We start from the raw sequence: 21,709 nt of genomic DNA, 5'->3' as shown, positions 1-21,709 counted from the left end.
ATAAAAGGTGGTGTTCTAAACATATCTATACACTAGAAACCTACACCATATACATGACAGGGGAAAGTACAGCCTCAGGTCCAGAACCAGAGGTCACAAGTTCAAATCCCTCTTTAAGGAAGCATGATGACATCATTCTGAATGCAGGTTTTGTCCACCAGGGTGCAGCATCGACCCACCACGGTCATTCTCCAGTCAAAACACTTCACATCACCTAGCTCTGGTGTATACCCCCATCCAGCCCTCCTCACACCCACCCAGCCCTCCACACACCCACCCAGCCCTCCACACACCCACCCAGCCCTCCTCACACCCACCCAGCCCTCCACACACCCACCCAGCCCTCCACACACCCACCCAGCCCTCCTCACACCCACCCAGCCTCCACACACCCACCCAGCCCTCCACACACCCACCCAGCCCTCCACACACCCACCCAGCCCTCCACACACCCACCCAGCCCTCCTCACACCCACCCAGCCCTCCACACACCCACCCAGCCCTCCTCACACCCACCCAGCCCTCCTCACACCCACCCAGCCCTCCACACACCCACCCAGCCCTCCACACACCCACCCAGCCCTCCACACACCTCTTCAATGAGGAGTTTTTCAATTCATTTATCTCTCCTGAATGTGAAAGCTAACTACTAATGAAAGATGAGTCATTTTGTTCGGAAGGGAAAATAACACTGTCTGGAATCATCCATGGAGCGATCACCAAAGCGAGCTCTCTATCTAAATACAGTGGATAGGCCTGTGTGTGTGTGGTGTGTATTGTGCGGTGTGTATAGTGCAGTGTGTATTGTGCGGTGTATAGTGCGGTGTGTGTATAGTATGTATAGTGCGGTGTGTATAGTGTGGTGTGTATAGTGCGGTGTGTATAGTGCGGTGTGTATAGTATGTATAGTGTGGTGTGTATAGTGCGGTGTGTATAGTGCGGTGTGTATAGTGCGGTGTGTATAGTGCGGTGTGTATAGTGCGGTGTGTATAGTGTGATGTTTATAAGCTAACTCCGGGGGGATCTACTAATACCCACGTTGGTGGTTTAGTGCCGTAAAGTCACATTACTGATGTTTTTTCCCATCATGCCACAGGAACTGTATCAGAACAGCTGATTGGAGATGCCTGTCTCTATAACGTCTCCATAGCAACGGGCCACTCCCCCATCTCCCACGCTATGTTAGCCCTTTTCTTACTCTTTTTCTCCCTCCCTCTCTCTATCTCTATCGCTCCCTCTCTCTCTCGATCTTTCCCTCTCTCTCCCTCCCTCTCTCTCTCTTCCTCTCTCTCCCTCTCCCTCCCTCTCTCTCCCTTCCTCCCTCCCTCTCTCTCTCTTCCTCTCTCTCCCTTCCTCTCTCTTCCTCCCTCCCTCTCTCTCTCTTCCTCTCTCTCCCTCTCGCCCTCTCTCCCTCTCTCCCTCTCCTTCTCTCCCTCTCTCCCTCTCCCTCCCTCTCTCCCTCCCTCTCCTTCCCTCTCTCTCCCTCTCTCTCCCTCTCCTCACATCCTCTGTTTCTGTGCCAAGCATTTCCTTTTCCCATTTCTGGCAGACTCTCTGCCTCCCTCTCTTTCTCTCTATCTTTTCCTCCCTCTCTTTCTCTCTCTCCATCTTTTCGTCTCTCTCTTTCTCTCTCTCTCCCCCCCATCTATCCCCTCCTCTCTCACTTCCTCTTCATCCCTCTCTCCCCCCCCCCCATTACTGCTACTGAGAAGCCTGAACAAGTGTCAGAGAGAAAGAGAGGGGGATCGAGAAAGAGAGATTGGTGTAGGTCGGGCCCACGCATTGGAGTGGGAGACAGCCTTTCAATGCACACACACACACACACACACACACAGTCAGTGTGTCATGGTTGCAGTGTGGGCTGAATCGAGCATTTTTGTCATACAGTAACAGCACAATCTATGCCTTCGCTCTTCATCCTTTCCTGTCTGTCCACCTTCTCTCCATCTCTTTCCTCTCTCTCTCCCTCCATCTTACTTTTTATTTTTCCCTCTATCCCTTCCTCTCCCCTCCTTATCCCTGTCTCTCTTTCCTCTCTCTCTTTCCTCTCTCTCTCTTTCCTCTCTCTCTCTTTCTACCTCCCATACCCTCTTTTCTTCCTTCGCTCTCACGAGTCCGCAGGAGTGAGAATCCGGTGATGGAGTTTGTGTGTCTCTGCTGCTCTGGGTGAGTCCTGCTTCTGATCTGATCACGCGTGTCCATTCTGAACACGCGTGTGTCTGAGAGATGAGATGGATAGAGAGAGAGATTGAGAGATGGATAGAGAGAGATTATAATGTTGAAAGAGAGATGTAGGGAGATAGATGGGGAAAGTATTTATATGCATACATGTGTTTGCATGTGTCTGGGTTATGTGTGCACATGTGTGTGTGTCACCTGCCATACCTGTGTCTTCTTGACTTCCGGATTGCAGTCGTGACTGTAGATTCTTGTAAATCTCTCGCCCACACAAACCTCTCCCTTCTTCCTCCTCCGCCTACACTCTTCCCTCTTTTATTCCTCTCTTCCCCCTCTTTTCCCTCCTCTCCTACCTCTCTGCTCCTCACACACTCTCTTCTCAACTATTTTCTGAAATGCATCCTTTCTCCTCTGTCCTCTCCCACCCCTCCCCTCTCCTCCTCCCAAACAAAGTGACAAATCGGCATCAAGGATGTTTCATTTATGTTATTTTGCAAACCACTCATTGTAATCATGTCGGTGTGTTGTTGACTAGAGTGTGTGAGTGTGTGCATTCACTACGTGTGTGTGTGTGTTCAGTACTAGTCTGTGTGTGTGTGTGTTTAGTACTAGTCTGTGTGTGTGTTCAGTACTAGTCTGTGTGTGTGTGTGTTTAGTACTAGTCTGTGTGTGTGTGTGTTTAGTACTAGTCTGTGTGTGTGTGTGTTCAGTACTAGTCTGTGTGTGTGTGTGTTTAGTACTAGTCTGTGTGTGTGTGTGTTCAGTAGTAGTCTGTGTGTGTGTGTGTGTGTGTGTGTGTGTGTGTGTGTGTGTGTGTGTGTGTGTGTGTGTGTGTGTTCAGTACTAGTCTGTGTGTGTGTGTGTGTGTTCAGTACTAGTCTGTGTGTGTGTTCAGTAGTAGTCTGTGTGTGTGTGTGTTCAGTACTAGTCTGTGTGTGTGTGTGTTCAGTACTAGTCTGTGTGTGTGTGTGTTCAGTAGTAGTCTGTGTGTGTGTGTGTGTGTGTGTGTTCAGTATTAGTCTGTGTGTGTGTGTGTTCAGTACTAGTCTGTGTGTGTGTTCAGTAGTAGTCTGTGTGTGTGTGTTCAGTACTAGCCTGTGTGTGTGTGTGTTTAGTACTAGTATGGGTGTGTGTTCAGTAGTAGTCTGTGTGTGTGTGTGTTCAGTACTAGTCTGTGTGTGTGTGTGTTTAGTACTAGTATGGGTGTGTGTTCAGTAGTAGTCTGTGTGTGTGTGTTCAGTACTAGTCTGTGTGTGTGTGTGTGTTCAGTACTAGTGTGTGTCAGATCCAGTCACTCTCCATGTCGTCTCTTTGTGGTGTCATGGCAACGCCTCATCTCCACTCCAGTTACATAAAATCTCTCTTTCCCCTCACAGCTTAGGTACAACTTGCTAGTTAGTAGCAGAAGTAGGGCTAGCTAGAAAGGAGCATAGGTAGGGATAGCTAGCTAGCTAGCAGTGTAGGTACATCTTGCTAGTCAGTAGTGTAGGTAGGGCTAACTAACTAGTAGCATAGGTAGGACTTGCTATTTAGTAGCATTAGTTAGGGCTGGCTAACTGACTGTTATGCCTTGTAAATTGGTTTGGTAGTCCTTGTTAGTTGATCATATAGGACTATGTTTGGTGGTTAGCTAGTAGGTCAGCAGAATAGGATTAGTTACCAGGTATCTAGGATGCTAGCAGGTTAGCAGATTAACAGGTAGTATTAGCAGGTTATGCTAGCAGGTTATGCTAGCAGGTTATGCTAGAAGGTTATGCTAGCAGGTTATGCTAGCAGGTTATGCTAGAAGGTTATGCTAGCAGGTTATGATAGCAGGTTATGCTAGAAGGTTATGCTAGCAGGTTATGCTAGCAGGTTATGCTAGAAGGTTATGCTAGCAGGTTATGATAGCAAGTTGTGCTAGCAGCTGCTACTTTAGGCAGTGCTACTGTTCTGTTTGATGAACAGCCAAACCAGGTCTCTGGTTACTATGGTAACAACCTGGGGAAGAGCAGTAGCACGTTAGAAAATACATTCCTCTGCACTTCCATAACTTTATACGTGTGTGTGAGTTAGTGTGTGTGTCAGTGTGTATGTGTGTGAGAGAAAGAGTGAGTGTGTGAGTGAGTATGAGATGGAGTGAGTGAGTGTGAGAGAGAGAGAGAGAGAGAGAGAGAGAGAGAGAGAGAGAGAGAGAGAGAGAGAGAGAGAGAGAGAGAGAGAGAGAGAGAGAGAGAGAGAGAGAGAGAGAGAGAGAGAAAGAGAGAGAGATAGATAGAGATAGAGTGAGTGAGTGTGAGAGAGAGTGAGTGAGTGAGTGTGAGAGAGAGAGAGACAGAGAGAGACAGAGAGAGAGAGAGAGAGATAGAGTGAGTGTGTGTGCGTGTGAGTGTGTGTAGGAGGAGTAGGAGGGGGGGGTTATCTTGGCTTTGCAGCTCCTTTGGTTTTTCCTGTTAAACATCCGTCTCCACGGGAACAGAGGCAGGAAACAGGAAGGGTTGCTCTCTGGAAGGGTGTGTGTGTGTGTGTGTGTTTGTTTGTTTGTCTATGTGTGTATGTGTGTCTATGTGTGCAAAGGGAAACTTTCTGGAAGTGTTCAGACCACCACACAGTCTCCTATGAGACAGAGAGACAGAAAAGGGAGGGAGAGAGGGGAGGGGGTGGAGAGGGTGAAGGGGGGGAGAGGAAAGGAAGGGTGAGGAAGGGAGACAGATTTAGACAGTCTAGGTGGGGTTGATCAGGGCCAAGGATGAGATATAATATTAGGATGTCACATTGTTACACAAGACAGCACGCCATTGGCCATCCCACCCGGGACATGCGCTCTCGGACGTCTCATTGGCTGGGGTTAAGTGTCTGGAAGCGAGGGATTGGTGGGTGAGGAGGAAGTGAGTTTCCTCTGCTGTTTCCTCCCTGTGAGGAGCTGCAGTCCTGCCCAGAGCCCACATCAGACACACCAGCTCTGGAAGGCCTTCAGACACCAACAGAACCTGGAACAGACAAGTACATTCTAGAACAGACAAGTACATTCTAGAACAGACAAGTACATTCTAGAACAGACAAGTACATTCTAGAACAGAAAGCATTCTAAAGCGTGATAAAGTAGATTCCAAGAGATTTTGGATTCAGCCCAGAGTAGGACAGGCCAGGTGAACTAGTTAGTAGAAACATTAGTGAAGGCGGCTCGTTTTCATGTGATTGGCACGATACAGGTGACTATGACTTTTGAACATGTCTGTGTGTGTGTATGTGTGTGTGTGCATCTGTGTTTGTGTGTGAGGGGCTGGAGAAATTTCGATTTTCTGCAGGTATAATTTATAGTGAGAACAATTCTGCAGAGTGTGGCGTCACCATAGTAACTGGGGGAATGCAGACACAGCGCTGGGCGGATCTTCAGTAAACTGCAGAGAGGAGGAGGGACAGGATTCCCTGAATTTCCCTTCTTTGCCAGTTTCCATGACAACCACTCACAACTTGTGAAAGCTTGTGCTCTGATTGCGACAGTGTCTCAGCAGATAGGAGAATGACACGGGCGGGGGGGGGGGGGTGTAGGAAGAAGCAGGTGGGATCATTTCATTCAGTGGAATGCGTTCAAGATCTAAATAGCTCAGCATTTGACTGCAGATCAAGAAGGTTGCAGTTTCAATTCCCCCCTGCATGCCCCCTCTGCACGCCCCCCCTGCACGTCGCTCTGTAGGAGAGAGAGCTGGAACGCAGACGTTGTTGTTAGAGGAGGGGAGGAGGACAGAGGAGACAGTACAACGCAGCCTGCGCTGGAACGCAGGCCTGGGGTGGCACTTTGTTCTCCTAGTGAATAACAGGAAGTGAAGTCATGCAAGTGGGCAGGAACATGGTTCCTCCACCACTGCAGCTGTTATCAGAGTTTGAGACAGGACAAGTCTTCACACAGCAGTGGGCCAGAAGGGCTGAGAAAGTTCTGGATTCCCTCTGGCTTCCGCAGAGATCTAGAATTTCCGCTTCTAGAGTAAAGTGAAAGTTCCGCTCTTCAGGGTTCTGAGGCTGCTGTGATGGGGATTCTAGAATGCTGTTGGTTTCAAAGTTTTCTAGAACGTTGTTGTTGTACACTACAGTAGGACACTGCTGTGTGTAGGTGCGTCCTGTGTGCAGGTGCTGAGTGTGTGTGTGTGTGTGCAGGGCTGTGAGTGGACAGTGACAGACCCCATGCCTCTGAGTCCGGCTGCTGACGCCAAGCATGACCCCCCAGACCGCCCCCGAACACACGCCGCTACCAACGGCAACCAGCTCGCTTCCAACGTCGCCAGGGACGATGGGGCAGATAACCTTGACGACCCCCCTGGAAACAGTATCGTCATCCGCATTGGAATCCCTGACCTGCAACAGACAGTATGCACTCACTCATACACACACACACACACACATTCCCTGAACCTTAACCCAACCCTCACTCTTTCTATATTCATACACTGTGTGTGTGTGTGTGTGTGTGCGCGCGTGTGTGTGCGTGCATGTGTGTGTGTGTGTGCGTGAGAGCAGAAGTGTCTTCGGCTAGACCCAGATGCAGCAGTGTGGAGCAGTAAGCAGCTGGTCCTGGTGACTCTGACCCAGAGCCTGGCGGACGTCCTGAACTACGGACTCTTCCAGCCAGCCTTCAACGGACGCGCTGGGAAGTTCTTAGACGAGGAACGCCTGCTGAAGGAGTACCCCCTCCCCCCAATAACCCCCATCCCCTACCTGGAGGTACATCTACCCCCCTGCCCCGCCCTGCCTTGCCCCCAGTAACACCCCTGCCCTGTCATACCTTGCCCAACCCTATCCCCTATATACTAGGTCCTACACACTACCCTACAATCCTGCTTGTCTGGTTTCAGTTCCGTTACAAGAGGCGTGTCTACACTCAGAGTTATGTGGATGACAAGCAGCTAGCTAAGCTGCACACCAAGGTAGGACACGCCTACTAGCATTAGCACTGGAATACTCTGCCAGCCTTACCAGTGATATATACCATACAATTAGCCTTAGCATTGGAAGACAGCATGCTACTAGCCTTGTTCTTAACACTGAGGTGCTTGTCCCAGGCCAACCTGAAGAGGTTCATGGAGTACGTGCACCAGAGGAACCTGGAGAAGGTGTCCAGGTTCCTGGAGAAGGGTCTGGACCCCAACTTCCACGATGCAGACACTGGGGGTGAGAGCTCTCTCACACACACACATATTTACACACACATTTACACACCCACAGATATCCAAAGTGACCACAGATCAACGCTACATGTGTGTGTGTGTGTGTGTGTGCGTGAGCAGAGTGCCCCCTGACCCTGGCGGTTCAGCTGGAGACGTGCGCTGACCTCATCAAGGTTCTGCGGAGCGGAGGAGCTCATCTGGACTTCAGGACCAGAGATGGCATCACCGCCTTGCACAGAGCTGTGCTCTGCAGGAACGCCCTGGCTCTCACTGTGAGCACACACACACACACACACACACACACACACACTAAACCTCTCCACCCCCCAGACCCTGCTGTCCCTGGGCCATCCAGACCCTAACCCTGTCCCCCTCCCTCAGACCCTAACCCTGTCCCCCTCCCTCAGACCCTAACCCTGTCCCCCTCCCTCAGACCCTAACCCTGTCCCCCTCCCTCAGACCCTAACCCTGTCCCCCTCCCTCAGACCCTAACCCTGTCCCCCAGACCCTAACCCTGTCCCCCTCCCTCAGACCCTAACCCTGTCCCCCTCCCTCAGACCCTAACCCTGTCCCCCTCCCTCAGACCCTAACCCTGTCCCCCTCCCTCAGACCCTAACCCTGTCCCCCCAGACCCTAACCCTGTCCCCCTCCCTCAGACCCTAACCCTGTCCCCCAGACCCTAACCCTGTCCCCCTCCCCCAGACCCTAACCCTGTCCCCCAGACCCTAACCCTGTCCCCCTCCCCCAGACCCTAACCCTGTCCCCTCAGACCCTAACCCTGTCCCCCAGACCCTAACCCTGTCGCCCCAGACCCTAACCCTGTCCCCCTCCCCCAGACCCTAACCCTGTCCCCCAGACCCTAACCCTGTCCCCCTCCCCCAGACCCCTAACCCTGTCCCCCTCCCCCAGACCCTAACCCTGTCCCCCAGACCCTAACCCTGTCCCCCTCCCCCAGACCCTAACCCTGTCCCCTCAGACCCTAACCCTGTCCCCCAGACCCTAACCCTGTCGCCCCAGACCCTAACCCTGTCGCCCCAGACCCTAACCCTGTCCCCCAGACCCTAACCCTGTCCCCCTCCCCCAGACCCTAACCCTGTCCCCTCAGACCCTAACCCTGTCCCCTCAGACCCTAACCCTGTCCCCCCAGACCCTAACCCTGTCCCCCAGACCCTAACCCTGTCCCCCTCCCCCAGACCCTAACCCTGTCCCCCTCCCCCAGACCCCTAACCCTGTCCCCTCAGACCCTAACCCTGTCCCCCCAGACCCTAACCCTGTCCCCCTCCCCCAGACCCTAACCCTGTCCCCCTCCCCCAGACCCCTAACCCTGTCCCCTCAGACCCTAACCCTGTCCCCCAGACCCTAACCCTGTCCCCCTCCCCCAGACCCTAACCCTGTCCCCCAGACCCTAACCCTGTCCCCCTCCCTCAGACCCTAACCCTGTCCCCCCAGACCCTAACCCTGTCCCCCTCCCTCAGACCCTAACCCTGTCCCCCCAGACCCTAACCCTGTCCCCCTCCCTCAGACCCTAACCCTGTCCCCCTCCCCCAGACCCTAACCCTGTCCCCCTCCCTCAGACCCTAACCCTGTCCCCCCAGACCCTAACCCTGTCCCCCAGACCCTAACCCTGTCCCCCTCCCCCAGACCCTAACCCTGTCCCCCAGACCCTAACCCTGTCCCCCTCCCCCAGACCCTAACCCTGTCCCCCTCCCTCAGACCCTAACCCTGTCCCCCTCCCTCAGACCCTAACCCTGTCCCCCTCCCTCAGACCCTAACCCTGTCCCCCCAGACCCTAACCCTGTCCCCCTCCCCCAGACCCTAACCCTGTCCCCCTCCCTCAGACCCTAACCCTGTCCCCCTCCCTCAGACCCTAACCCTGTCCCCCTCCCTCAGACCCTAACCCTGTCCCCCTCCCTCAGACCCTAACCCTGTCCCCCTCCCTCAGACCCTAACCCTGTCCCCCAGACCCTAACCCTGTCCCCCCAGACCCTAACCCTGTCCCCCTCCCTCAGACCCTGCTGGACCTGGGCGCGTCCCCGGACTACAAGGACAGCCGTGGCCTGACCCCGCTGTACCACAGCAGCATGGTGGGAGGAGACCCGTACTGCTGTGAGCTGCTGCTGCAGGACCACGCACACATAGGCAGCAGCGACGAGAACGGCTGGCAGGAGGTGCACCAGGTACACACACACACACAGACACACGTGCACACGCACACGCGCACACACTCACATAACACTAAACACATTTTAAGTTATAGGGCCCCATTTTTCATGTTTCACTGCGCCTACACCCGGTCTGTCTGTAGGCGTGTCGTCATGGTAACGTGCAACACCTGGAGCACCTTCTGTTCTACGGAGCGGACATGAGCTCCCAGAATGCATCAGGAAACACAGCACTGCACCTGTGTGCTCTCTACAATCAGGTTCCCTCACACACACACACACACACATACACACTCACACATACACAAACAGGCCAGGTGATTTGACCTCTAATCTTGCAGGATGGCTGTGCAAGGGTTCTACTGTTCCGTGGAGCTAACAAAGACATTAAAAACTACAACAACCAGACTGCCTTTCAGGTAAAAAAAAACTTCAACAACCAGACTGCATTTTTCTATAAAACTAGAACAAAGTATACAGTATGTTTAGTATAGTGTGTGTGTTTGTGGTGTGTGTATGGTGTTTGTATGGTGTGTGTATGATGTGTGTGTGGTGTGTGTATGATGTTTGTGTGGTGTGTGTGTGGTGTGTGTATGATGTGTGTATGGTGTGTGTGGTGTGTGTATGATGTGTGTATGGTGTGTGTGGTGTGTGTATGATGTGTGTATGGTGTGTGTATGATGTGTGTGTGGTGTGTGTGTGGTGTGTGTATGATGTGTGTATGGTGTGTGTGTGGTGTGTGTATGATGTGTGTATGGTGTGTGTGGTGTGTGTCCAGGTCGCCATCATAGCAGGGAACTTTGACTTGGCAGAGATCATCAAGATCCACAAGACATCTGACGTTGGTGAGTCCTCCATCTTCCACTCATTGTGAGTGTGTGTGAGGTCTGTGTCTGTGTGTGGTGTGTGGTGTGTGTGTGAGGTCTGTGTCTGTGTGTGGTGTGTGGTGTGTGTGTGAGGTCTGTGTCTGTGTGTGTGAGGTGTGTTGTGTGTGTGAGGTCTGTGTCTGTGTGTGGTGTGTGGTGTGTGTGTGAGGTCTGTGTCTGTGTGTGGTGTGTGGTGTGTGTGTGAGGTGTGTGGGGTGAGTAACAGCTCCTGTGTCTCAGTGCCTTTCAGGGAGAGCCCGTCCTACACAAAGCGCCGGCGAGGAGGCGGAACGAGAGCTGCAGGGGGGAGTGGCCTGTCTTCTCCCCGCTCTCTGATTCGCTCAGCCAGTGACAACGCCCTGGAGAGCCCCGCCTCCACGTCCCCTGGCCCCTCCCTCCACAGCCTGGAGACCACGCCCAGCCGCCCAGGAGCCGACTCACACAGCCTGCGCAGACACACACGCCGACTCAGGTACACACACACACACACTCAAATACACTCACACAGACGATGTGTGTCTGTCTCTGTGTCTTTCTAAGTGTGTATCTTTGTGTGTGTGTGTGTGTGTAGCCCCAGTGGCAAGGTACAACAGGAGCCCAGCCCCCCCCCCTCCCCCCCCAGCCCGCGGAAGAAGAGGAGGCTGTACAGCGCGGTACCTGGACGCACCTTCATAGTGACGCGCTCACACACACCCCAGGGCACCGGGGAGATCAACCTGCACCGAGGGGAGAGGGTCAAAGGTCAGCCCCCTTCCCTCTGTCCAATCAGACATCATCTTGGCTCTGCTTGTCCAATCACATTTCACATGCATGGCTAGAAGGCTGGTTATTCATGACTGTACACAGTTCTGTTTCAACAGCCGCTCCTGTCCTGCCTCACACACTTAATCTTCCTTTATTCTATCATGCTCTTCATCTCACTTTCTCTCCTCTGTCCCTCCTCCCTCCCCCCTCCCTCCTCCCTCCCCCCTCCCCCCTCCCTCCCCCTCCCTCCCCTAGTCCTGAGTATAGGAGAGGGGGGGTTCTGGGAGGGCTCTGTGAAGGGCAGGACCGGATGGTTCCCTGCTGACTGTGTAGAGGAGGTCCAGATGAGGCAGTATGACCCACGTCTAGGTAACACACACACACACTCACACATGTATACACACTCATACACACACACTCATACACACACACTCATACACACACACACTCAGAAGTGGGATTCCTGGGTGATGTGTGTGTTGAGCAGAGACCAGAGAGGACCGCACCAAGAGGCTGTTCAGACACTACACTGTAGGATCCTACGACAACTACAGCTCTTACAGGTACTTCACACACACACACACACACACACACCTCCTACAGGTACCACACACACACGCTCACACACAGAGGTCCTACAGGAAAGAGCAGATCTATAGTGTGTGTACCTGATGTGTCTCCATGATACAGCGACTATGTGATCGAGGAGAAGACTGCTGTGCTGCAGAAGAGAGACAGCGAAGGGTTTGGCTTTGTGCTACGAGGAGCTAAAGGTGAGAGGAGGGGAGGGGAGGGGGAGTTAGAGAACAGTGGTGATTCAGAGGGGGGATAGAGAGAGAAGATGGGAGTTAGAGGGAATGTGTGAGAGGAGGGGTGAGAAAGGGAGAAAGGGATGGAGGGATGGAGAAAAGGAAAAGAGAACGAGGAAAGACTGTGAGAGAAGGAGATGGAAAGAAAGGAAGAAAGAGAGGATAGAAAAGAGAGAGAAGAGGGGAGAAGAGAGGAGAAGAGAGGAGAGGAGTGCATCTGGACTTTGTGGCATCCCCATCTATGTGCCCACGAGTAACCATGGCAACAGCAGACAGTCAAGAGCTCTCTGTCAACTCAGTCAGCATCAACTGTGTGTACGTGTACATGTGTGTGTGTCTGTGTGTGTGTACCTATGTGTGTGTACCTACGTGTGTGTACCTGCGTGTGTGTGTGTACCTGTGTGTGTGCGTGTACCTGCTTGTGTGTGTGTACCTGCGTGTGTGTGTGTGTGTAGCCGAGACCCCCATCGAGGAGTTTGCCCCCACCCCTGCGTTCCCTGCCCTGCAGTACCTGGAGTCTGTTGACCTGGAGGGCGTGGCCTGGAGGGCGGGGCTTAGGACTGGGGACTTCCTGATTGAGGTAAGGCCCCGCCCTCCACCATCACACTAGATATTCAGCCTGTTAAAGTGTCTGACAAAGGGGCCCTCTGTGTGTGTGTGTGTGTGTGTGTGTGGGGGGGGGGGGGGGGGGGGGAGCAGGTGAACGGGGTGGATGTGGTGAAGGTGGGCCACAGACAGGTGGTGAGTCTGATCAGACAGGGGGGCAGTCAGCTGCTCATGAAGGTGGTGTCTGTGTCCCGCAAACCTGACGCACACCTGCTGCGCAAGAAAGGTACGCTACCACGGGGGGGGGGGTACTGTGTGTGTGTGTGTGAATGTGTGAGATGGAGGAGAGTGTTGTGTGTGTGAAAAAGAGAGAAAGTGTGTGAGTGTGACTGTGTGTTAAATGGGAGAGTGAGAGAGAGAAGACGAGTGGCATACTGTAAGGGATTTCCTGTGATGTGATTGGTTGTGGCATACTGTAAGGGATTTCCTGTGATGTGATTGGTTGTGGCATACTGTAAGGGATTTCCCCTGCTGTGTTGTCCTAGCCCCGCCCCCTCCCAGGAGAGCTCCCAGCACCTCCCTGACGCTGCGTTCCAAGTCCATGACCGCCGAGCTGGAGGAGATAGGTGCTCACACACACACACTGACACACACACACATTGACACACACACTTTCTCACATACAAACACACACTGGTCAGATAGATGCTAATCTGCTCTCTCTCTGTAAGCATCAGCCAGGAGGAGGAGAGTGGGTGAGTTATGGTCTGCAGTCAGTCTTGTTGTCTTGTTGTCTAGTCTTGCTGTCTAGTCTGCAGTCAGCGGTCTGAGTAGGAGGAAGACTGTCTGGTCTGCCGCACTGCCAAGCTTGTGAACAGTGTTGTGTGTTACAGTATCGGTGTGAGGTTTGATCTGAGTGTTGAGAAAAGCTTCCATCCCTCCCTCTCTCCATCCTCTCACCCTGTGGTGTTTGTGTCACAGAGAAGTTGGATGACATGCTGGCGGGCACACAGGAAGTGGTCATGAGAACCCGGCCCTCTGAGGCGGACTTCCGGGCAGCCACAGTGAAGCAGCGGCCCACCAGCCGGCGTATCACCCAGGCAGAGATCAACGTAGGACCTTCCTGCTTCTGTTTCTAGTCAAACTGGGGGGAGGAGGTGGACATACATGTTTAAATGGGTTGTCGGACTGAACATTTTAGGAAAGTGTCTTTTCCTCACAACAATCTCTCTTCTCCCTGCGTGTGTGTGCTCCAGTCCCTGTTTGAGAGGCAGGGCATGCCTGTGCCTGCAGGGTTGGAGAAGGTGACCATGCAGCTGCCCAGAGGCATGTCCAGGACCAAGTCTTTTGGTGAGATAATCCTCATCACACCAGTCCAGGAACACCACCCTCTCCTGTACTCCACAACCATCTCCTGTCCTCCACAACCATCTCCTGTCCTCCCCAACCATCTCTTGTCCTCCAAAACCATCTCCTGTCCTCCCCAACCATCTCCTGTCCTCCACAACCATCTCCTGTCCTCCACAACCATCTCCTGTCCTCCCCAACCATCTCCTGTCCTCCACAACCATCTCCTGTCCTCCACAACCATCTCCTGTCCTCCAAAACCATCTACTGTATTCTAATATATTGGTACCTGTTCTACTCTACTCTGCTGCACTTTACTCTGTGCTTACCCTTACCCTGCTATACTATAACCATCTTTCTCTACTGTGTTCTACTCTAATGTGTTCTATTCTACTGTGTTCTACTCTACTGTGTTCTATTCTACTGTGTTCTACTCTACCGTGCTCTACTCTACTGTGTTCTACTCTACTGTGCTCTACTCTACTGTGCTCTACTCTACTGTGTTCTACTCTACTGTGTTCTACTCTACTCTCCTCGTTTCCACTGCAGCTACTCTGTCTCCCCCTGCAGGCGCTCCAGAAGACGACAGGATCTCTGCTCTGATTGGAGAGAACCGGTTTCCGCGGAGCTCCTCCATGACGGACAGCTTCATTCCGCCCCCTCCCCAGACCGCGCCCCCTCCTCCCCCCTCCCCCTACTACCTGGAGTCCGGCCCTCCCCCCGCATTTCTACCCCCTCCACCGCCCGTCCGGGGGGCGGAGCTAGCCCGCTCCAGCTTCAAACCGGGGGCGGAGCCTAGGCTGCACGAGGCCTGTGATTCGCCCACGAGGAGCCACGCCCACGCAGAGCGCCAGAGGAAGGCGCGGTCCATGATCATCCTCCAGGACTCCCCCGCCCTGCTGCCCCCCGGCCCCGCCCCCGACCCCGCCCCCGCCCCCCTGACCTCTCACCCCGTGCTGGAGCGTCGGAGGCGGGGCCGGCCGGTGGAGAACCCCTATGCCAACGTGGGCCAGCAGGCTCCGCCCAGCAAGCCCCAACGCAGGAAGTCTCCACTGCTCAAACAGCTGCAGGTCAGACTGCTGCTGAACACATAAACGGATGAATGGATGAGTATGGAAGCAAATCAGTGACATGTTTCGAATTTTAAAAGGCCTTGAATACTTAATATTGAAATTTAAACACCACCGAATTTGTTGGTTTTTAATTCACCTCTTGAATAGGAATAGGAATTTAATTCAATTAATAAAAAATAATTCTGATCCAAAAATTCAAGGTTGAGAAATTCAGGTTGCTCGAATTCGAACAGTAAAATTCTGATCCAAAAAAATTAATTTAAAAAATTCAAGCTGTAGAAATTTAAATAGAACAAAATTCAGGCTGCTCAAATTCGAATGGTGAAATTCAGATCCCAATTTTCTTTTACATATATATTTGAGCTGAAAATATTACAGCCAAAAAAATCCCCCAAAAATCTGACATCTGACAAAATCTGCAACATCCGGGATACCAAGGATAGGTAAGGCAATCGAGCCTGAATGCAATGGAACCATCTCACTTCTTGGAGAAGTGTCCAACTGCAGACCTCTCTCCTCAGGCCCCTCTCAGCCAGGTGTGGCTGTAGGCAGACATACAGAGCCCCAGAGATAGCAAGGTGTAGCTGGAGCCAAGCAATACCTTTGTATCCCAGATATTGCAATCAGATTTCTTTCCGACCAAATTTTTCGACCGCTTATTTGTTTAGCCTCAAAATTTTTGGCCTCAAAATTTTTTCGGTTTGGATTTCTTCGGATTGAAAAGGTCAATGTTTTGGGGCAAAACGTTTTTTGCCTCTAATTTTTGGGATAAGAATTTCACAAAAAAAATTTGAGCAGCCTGAATTTTGTTCAATTTAAATAGGTGAATTCAAATCCAACAAATTCGGTGGTGTTTACATTTAAATATTAAGTACTCAATGCTTAAAAAAAATGCTGTCACTGATTTGCTTCCATAGATGAGTGGATGAATGAATGAGTGGATGAACACAAAAATGAGTGAACAAATGAATAAATTGTTGAATATTTAAATGAATTAGTGATACATATTCATGTATTATATGTAGTCCTAGTTTTCCTTTTACATTTTTAAACAAACTCACATTTTCATGATGGTGAAGATGATGATGATGAGGAAGGTCTTGTTCCATCCATCTAGGTGGAGGAAGGGGGAGGAGCCAATCCCAGCAGGGCGGAGCTATACCAGCAGCAGGTGCTCTCTGAGCGAGCTCGAATCCAGGCCACGCCCCCTCAGGGCCGACGCTCCTCCCTCTTCCTGTCTGTGGAGGGGGCGGGATCAGAATCCTCAGCTCCTATTCTCCTGACCCAATCACATTCCATGGACGACTTGGGGGAGCTGCCTCCACCAATCCCGGTGCTGTCCCCTTCCCCCTCCCCCCAGGGCTCCACCTTCCTGCACCCGCTGACGGGCAAGCCCCTCGACCCCGCCTCCCCGCTGGCACTGGCGTTGGCGGCACGGGAACGAGCGCTCACCGCCCGCACACCGAGCCCAGAACCCCGTCACAAACGCACCACGCCCCCCCAGACAAGCCCCGAACCCCGGCACAAGCACATAACCCCGCCCCTCTTCCTTGACGGGCAGGTGGAGAGACCGGAGACGGAGGGCGGGGCCACCTCCCCCGCCGCCCCCTCCCCCGAGCGCTGGAGGCCCTCCCCCCTGCCCCTGCCCATCAGTCAGGTGACCATCAGCGTGACCAGTGAGACCCAGGCGCCCGTGCACATAGAGGCACAGCGTCAGGTGGAGAGGAGGCGGAGCCTAACAGTGGGGAGCTCGGAGGAAGAGGGCGGGGCCTACACCGTGACCCTGCCCCCCGCGCTGCTGTCGTCCAGTGACGAGGAGACGAGGGAGGAGCTTCGTAGGATCGGGCTGGTGACTCCGCCCCCAGGCTTCACTGCGTCCCCGCCCCCCACCCTCTCTGCCTCCCTCAGCCTGTCTCCACGGCGAACCCAGCCTGGCGAGGTGGGGGGAGGCGGAGGGGAGTCGGCCCCGGACTCGGGGGTGGAGGAGGGGGAGGACAGGAGTGCCAGCGACCCCCACCTGGACACCCCCGCCCCCAGCCTCCCCCCGCTGCCCTCTCCAGATCCCCCCCAGCCCCAGCCCAGCTCCTCCCCCAGCCCCGGGGGGCCCCCAGACCCCCAGGGCCTGAAGCCCCGGCTGCGCTCCCCTCTGGGCCGGGGGCGCTCCGCCCTCAGGGACCCCCTCCTCAAGCAGTCCTCCGACAGCGAGCTGCTGCCCTCCAGCGGCTCCAGCCCCGGCCGGCCGCCCCGCTACCTGTTCCAGCGCCGCTCCAAGCTGTGGGGGGGCGACACGGGTGAGAGGCGGCCCAGGCAGGGCAGCCCGGAGGAGGGGAGGCCCCAGGCCGTGGGGGGGCAGGGGCTGGAGCTGGCCTCAAGGCTGCAGCTGCTCAGTAAGGACACACACTCGCTGGGGGAGGAGCCTGCGCTGCTTGACCCTGGGAGGAGGTCGCCGGTGGGCGGGGCCAGGTAGGTGTCATCACCAGCCAGCCAATCACAGCTTGTTTTTTACACTGTAGGCAAATGGATAGCAGATGCAAGTTCACAGAACAGCTTGAAGGCAGTGTAGGGGAATTTGAGGGGGGAACTGGTCAAAACTAAAATAGGTGAACTAACAGACAACTAGTTAAGGTTAACTACTCTTTTCGAGTCCATTTAACTAGTATGGGTTAACCAGGTATGTTAACTAATATGGGTTAACAAGGTGGGTTAACTAGTGTGTGTTTCCCTGTATTCCTGCAGATGTGACCAGGACAATGGAGACCGTAAAGCGTAGGTTTTTAGCTTGCTGGTAAACACCACCTTCTTCCCTACCTAACTAGCTTAACTAGCTATACTAACCTGGATAGTCTAACTAGCTTAACTAGCCATACTAACCTGAATAGTATAACTAGCTTAACTACCCATACTACCCTAACTATCTTAACTAGCCATACTAACCTGAATAGTCTAACTAGCTTAACTATCCATACTACCCTAACTAGCCATACTAACCTTAATAGTCTAACTAGATTAACTATCCATACTACCCTAACTAGCTTAACTAGCCATACTAACCTGAATAGTCTAACTAGCTTAACTAGCCATACTACCCTAACTAGTATAACTAGCGGTAGGCTACTACTATTTTAGCTTGGTAGCTAACTACGTAACTAACTACGCTAGTAATTACACTACATGTGTAATTTCACTAACCCTTACTAGCCTAACTTTGCTTTACTATGTAATGCTAAGATATTTTAGCTAGCTTAACTGTGCTAACCAAGCTAATTAACCAAATTTACCTTACTAACCATACTAGTTTAACTTTGTCAACTAGGCTAAGTAGCCCAACTGGTTTAACTACTCTAACTAGTTTAACTTCCCTAACTAGCCAAACTACTCTAACATTACTAGTATAGTTTTGCTAACCGTGTTTAACTAGTTTGCCCCTGTCCTGGCCAGGACCAACTACCCCTTTCTGACCAGGAGAGCACCAAGGATATAACTATCCCACTTGCCCTTCCTCTCACCTCAGTGTTAACTGCCCCCTCTCACCCAGTGTTAACTGCCCCCTGTGCCCTCACTAGGTGAAACAGGGGGTTCTACTACCCCAGCATTAACATTCTCTCTGCTTCCTGTATCATGTGACAGACCGTTGTATGTATTCACTCAAGTCGTTCATCTCCCCCCTTCCCCCCCTCCCCCCTCCCAGGTTGTTCAGCAGTTTGGGGGAGTTAAACACCATATCCCAGAGGGCTTATGGCACCACCTTCACTGTCAGACCAGGAAGTCGCTACCCGGTGACGCGCCGCAGCCCCTCCCCCTCCTCTGAGAGGCCGGAGGCCCTGGGGCCTGGGAGGGGTTTTGGGATAAGCCCCTCCCACCACCACCACCACCACCACCACACCATCCTCAAGTCCTCCAGCCTCAGCCTGCCGTCCGAACCCAAGGAGGTCCGCTTCGTGATGCGCAGCGCCAGCGCCCGTACACGCTCCCGTTCTCCTTCCCCCTCCCCCCACGCCTCCCCCTGCCCCTCTCCCGTCCTGGGGGGCCCCCTGCTGGCCCTCCGGCCGTGGCGCCAGCGCCCCCTGGCCCTGTGGAGTAAATACGACGTGGGGGACTGGCTGGAGAGCGTGGGGCTGGCGGAGCACCGGGCTCGCTTCCAGGAGCACGAGATCGAGGGCTCGCACCTGCCCGCCCTCACCAAGGAGGACTACGCTGAGCTGGGGGTCACACGCGTCGGGCACCGCATGAACATTGAGAGGGCGCTAAGGCAGCTGCTCGAGAGCTGAACCCCCTGAACCCCGACCCTTGAACCTGTTAACCGCTTACCCTAACTCCATGAACCCTGACCTCATAACCCACTGAACCCTGACCCAAAGATCGTTGACCCCATAACCTCCCCTGAAGCCTAACCCCTGACCTGCTAGCTCCAACAAGATCCTGAACCTAGTTTAGACCCTGATCCCAGTCTTGAGACTGGAACCCAGACCTACCCTGACCCCTGACCACATCGCGTGGAGAAGGACTGCGATCCAAAGACAGCTTCCTAAGGAGTCGAGTGTCGAGACAAGAAAATACCTCCTCCATCTCAATATCTCCAATAGTTCAATATTTTACCATTTATAAAAATCTACTTTTTAATCTTTGACATACTGGTTAATGAGTGGATATGTTGAAAGTTGTGTTAACTCATAAGTTGTAAAGTGTTATGAATATGAAAGCATATTAACCCTCTGGAGTTTAAACACCCTCATTTGAATGACAGGGAGACTCTAGAACACTTAATGTGAGTGTGTGTGTGTACATTTGTGTGTGTATGTCCGAAAGCCTGTTTTCCAAGGAGTGTGTTTTGTATTTTGAGTCCTTTTCACCTGTTATTGGGTCTCAACCTGCCAGCTCTGAACTGAGTTGTAGTACCACCTCCACACAGCAGGTGGCGCTGTGGGTCCATCTGAACCCTCTCTTCCTCTGGTAGTGACGGACACTCAACGTTGACGACTTAAAGGTTTAATGGAGATTTATTACTGATTTAATGTAGTTATAGATGATTTTTGAACGTTTATCAAATATTTAACTGAGATTTTATCAAATCCTTCTCAAAGGTATCAATGATTTCATGACGATTTATTCATGATTTCAATTTAAGAATTTAACTACAATTTAGTGATTATTTAATGGCAATTTTGGTTGTTTGTTGGTGGGTGTGTTCATGCAGGCCGTGCCCCTCACAGCACCAGTCTGAGTCTTTATGTAAGACTGATGTGTTATTGTTTTAGTACCAGCCTCAAGCAATGCACACAACGCTGCTGACAGCCATGATTTCTAATGTAAACAGTGATGTATGTCGATACGTGGGCCAGTTTGTGCCCTGCGTATCGCCCTGGCCAGAGGCTTCACTCTCTGGGAGGGTTGACCCTGCGTATCGCCCTGGCCGGAGGCTTCCCTCTCTGGGAGGGTTGACCCTGCGTATCGCCCTGGCTGGAGGCCTCCCTATCTGGGAGGGTTTTGCACAGCAGTTGGTGCTATATCTCACTGAAGCCATGTGTACAGACTTACACTAACCCCAACACAACCGGACACCTTCTAATAACCCCAACACCTCCACCCTCCTAAACCACCCCTAACCCACCTCCACCCTCCTAAGCCACCCCTAACCCACCTCCACCTCCTTAATTCCCCTGAACACTTCCAAGCCAACAATAAACAACCAGAAACTTCCAAGCCATACTGGACCAACCACCAAACGGACCCAACCCTCACCCTTCCAACCCTCACCCTTCCAACCCTCACCCTTCCAAACTCACCTTTCATCCAAACAGAAAACAACCGCTGACTCAGTCAGATAGTCCAATCTCAACATTTTAGTTTATCTTGCCCAATCAAAAGGTGTAAAACCCTATACCTGAACGAGGTACCTGAACCTGGGCGAGGTGATCCCTCCCCCAGCCTTCTGTGACCTGCTAGAGCTGGTCACTGTCACCTCCCTAACCAATCATAGTCAACCAATCGGACAGGAACGGTTTAATCAAACAAATTATTCATTAGTCAATCAATCAAGAGTTACATACACATCAATGTACTTTTTAACGAAACTAAAACTGGTGTGTGATATGGGTGAGGATGCCGTCTAGCAGAGTGAAAGGACACTGTGAACATAGTTATCACATGCAATAAGCAGCATCGCGTGTTCTCATCTCTCCAGAACCGTCTACCGGCCTAGAGCACTCACGGTACCGACCCAGGTAGAATAACAAACCTTGGCAACACCTTTCTCTCCCTCCACCTTCCTACCCCGACGGACAACTCTGAACACAAAAATACCAGCACTGCAAAGCAGCCTGCCCCCGAATGAACTCAAAAATGATATATTTACTATTTTTGGTTTGTTAATTTTTTAACCCCTCCCTTGACAATCACATCGGAATGTATCAATTTAGATGTTTGTTCATTTCCGCTTCCTTTACTTCGAGCGCCCTCTGCCGAACGTAGGGAGTTAGTTAGAACAGCACGGTTGATTGTAAACATTCTAACCTGTTTTTCGATCAGCTGAAAGTGACAACGAAGATGATAATGATGATGATGTGTGTGTGAATGTCTTACTTTCGATGAATTTCCATTAATTCAGTCAAATTACTTGTATTTTAGGCAAATAAATACGTATAGTTTCAGTGTGACGGTAAGCGCTTGGTGATGGAATATCTGTTTTATTCTTACTTGAGGTTCTTTTCCTCCATATTAAAGAGCCATTTATCCGCGTCCCGGGAAGCACATCGCTTAGACCTGGTGTGTTCAACTGTGTGACAAACTTTCTAATAAACTCATATTTACTATCATAGTTGTGTTAGTGTGTTACCCCCTCTAAAA

The 21,709-nt window shown here is 52.3% G+C and overlaps 1 protein-coding gene across 8 annotated transcripts; it reads left to right on the top strand.

Annotated features, from left to right (window-relative positions):
* Window positions 1-1,856: 1,856 nt before the first annotated feature.
* Window positions 1,857-21,678, top strand: shank3b (SH3 and multiple ankyrin repeat domains 3b). 8 transcript variants are annotated; one of them, XM_062483723.1, is made up of 25 exons: window positions 1,857-2,166; window positions 6,313-6,522; window positions 6,673-6,876; window positions 7,008-7,079; window positions 7,215-7,323; window positions 7,440-7,591; window positions 9,329-9,496; window positions 9,625-9,741; window positions 9,823-9,900; window positions 10,260-10,326; window positions 10,588-10,819; window positions 10,919-11,088; window positions 11,347-11,460; window positions 11,579-11,654; window positions 11,782-11,864; window positions 12,356-12,480; window positions 12,600-12,732; window positions 12,992-13,072; window positions 13,178-13,201; window positions 13,428-13,558; window positions 13,703-13,796; window positions 14,343-14,863; window positions 15,984-17,329; window positions 17,603-17,651; window positions 18,555-18,687. In XM_062483723.1, exons 2-24 carry the CDS (start codon window positions 6,340-6,342, stop codon window positions 17,634-17,636), a joined length of 4,314 nt encoding a protein of 1,437 aa, XP_062339707.1. In that variant the 5' UTR covers window positions 1,857-2,166; window positions 6,313-6,339; the 3' UTR covers window positions 17,637-17,651; window positions 18,555-18,687. The 8 variants fall into 8 exon arrangements, with proteins under 8 accessions (XP_062339707.1, XP_062339702.1, XP_062339705.1 ...); XM_062483718.1 differs by having other exon boundaries at window positions 1,859-2,166; window positions 17,603-17,632; window positions 18,555-21,678; XM_062483719.1 differs by having other exon boundaries at window positions 1,860-2,166; window positions 14,364-14,863; window positions 17,603-17,632; window positions 18,555-21,678.
* Window positions 21,679-21,709: the final 31 nt, after the last annotated feature.

This window comes from Osmerus eperlanus, chromosome 17 (genome assembly GCF_963692335.1).
Source record: "Osmerus eperlanus chromosome 17, fOsmEpe2.1, whole genome shotgun sequence".
Lineage (NCBI taxonomy): Eukaryota > Metazoa > Chordata > Actinopteri > Osmeriformes > Osmeridae > Osmerus > Osmerus eperlanus.
The sequence above is the reverse complement of the archived record's forward strand: the minus strand, read 5'-3'. Positions and strand labels throughout refer to the sequence as shown.

Excerpts from the sequence above, each read along its gene's own strand:
- shank3b (XM_062483718.1), top strand. The coding sequence starts at position 6,340 with ATGCCTCTGAGTCCGGCTGCTGACGCCAAGCATGACCCCCCAGACCGC. Across the intron at positions 9,742-9,822 it reads TGTGTGCTCTCTACAATCAG|GATGGCTGTGCAAGGGTTCT; the intron begins GTTCCCTCACAC and ends CTAATCTTGCAG. Across the intron at positions 14,864-15,983 it reads CACTGCTCAAACAGCTGCAG|GTGGAGGAAGGGGGAGGAGC; the intron begins GTCAGACTGCTG and ends CCATCCATCTAG.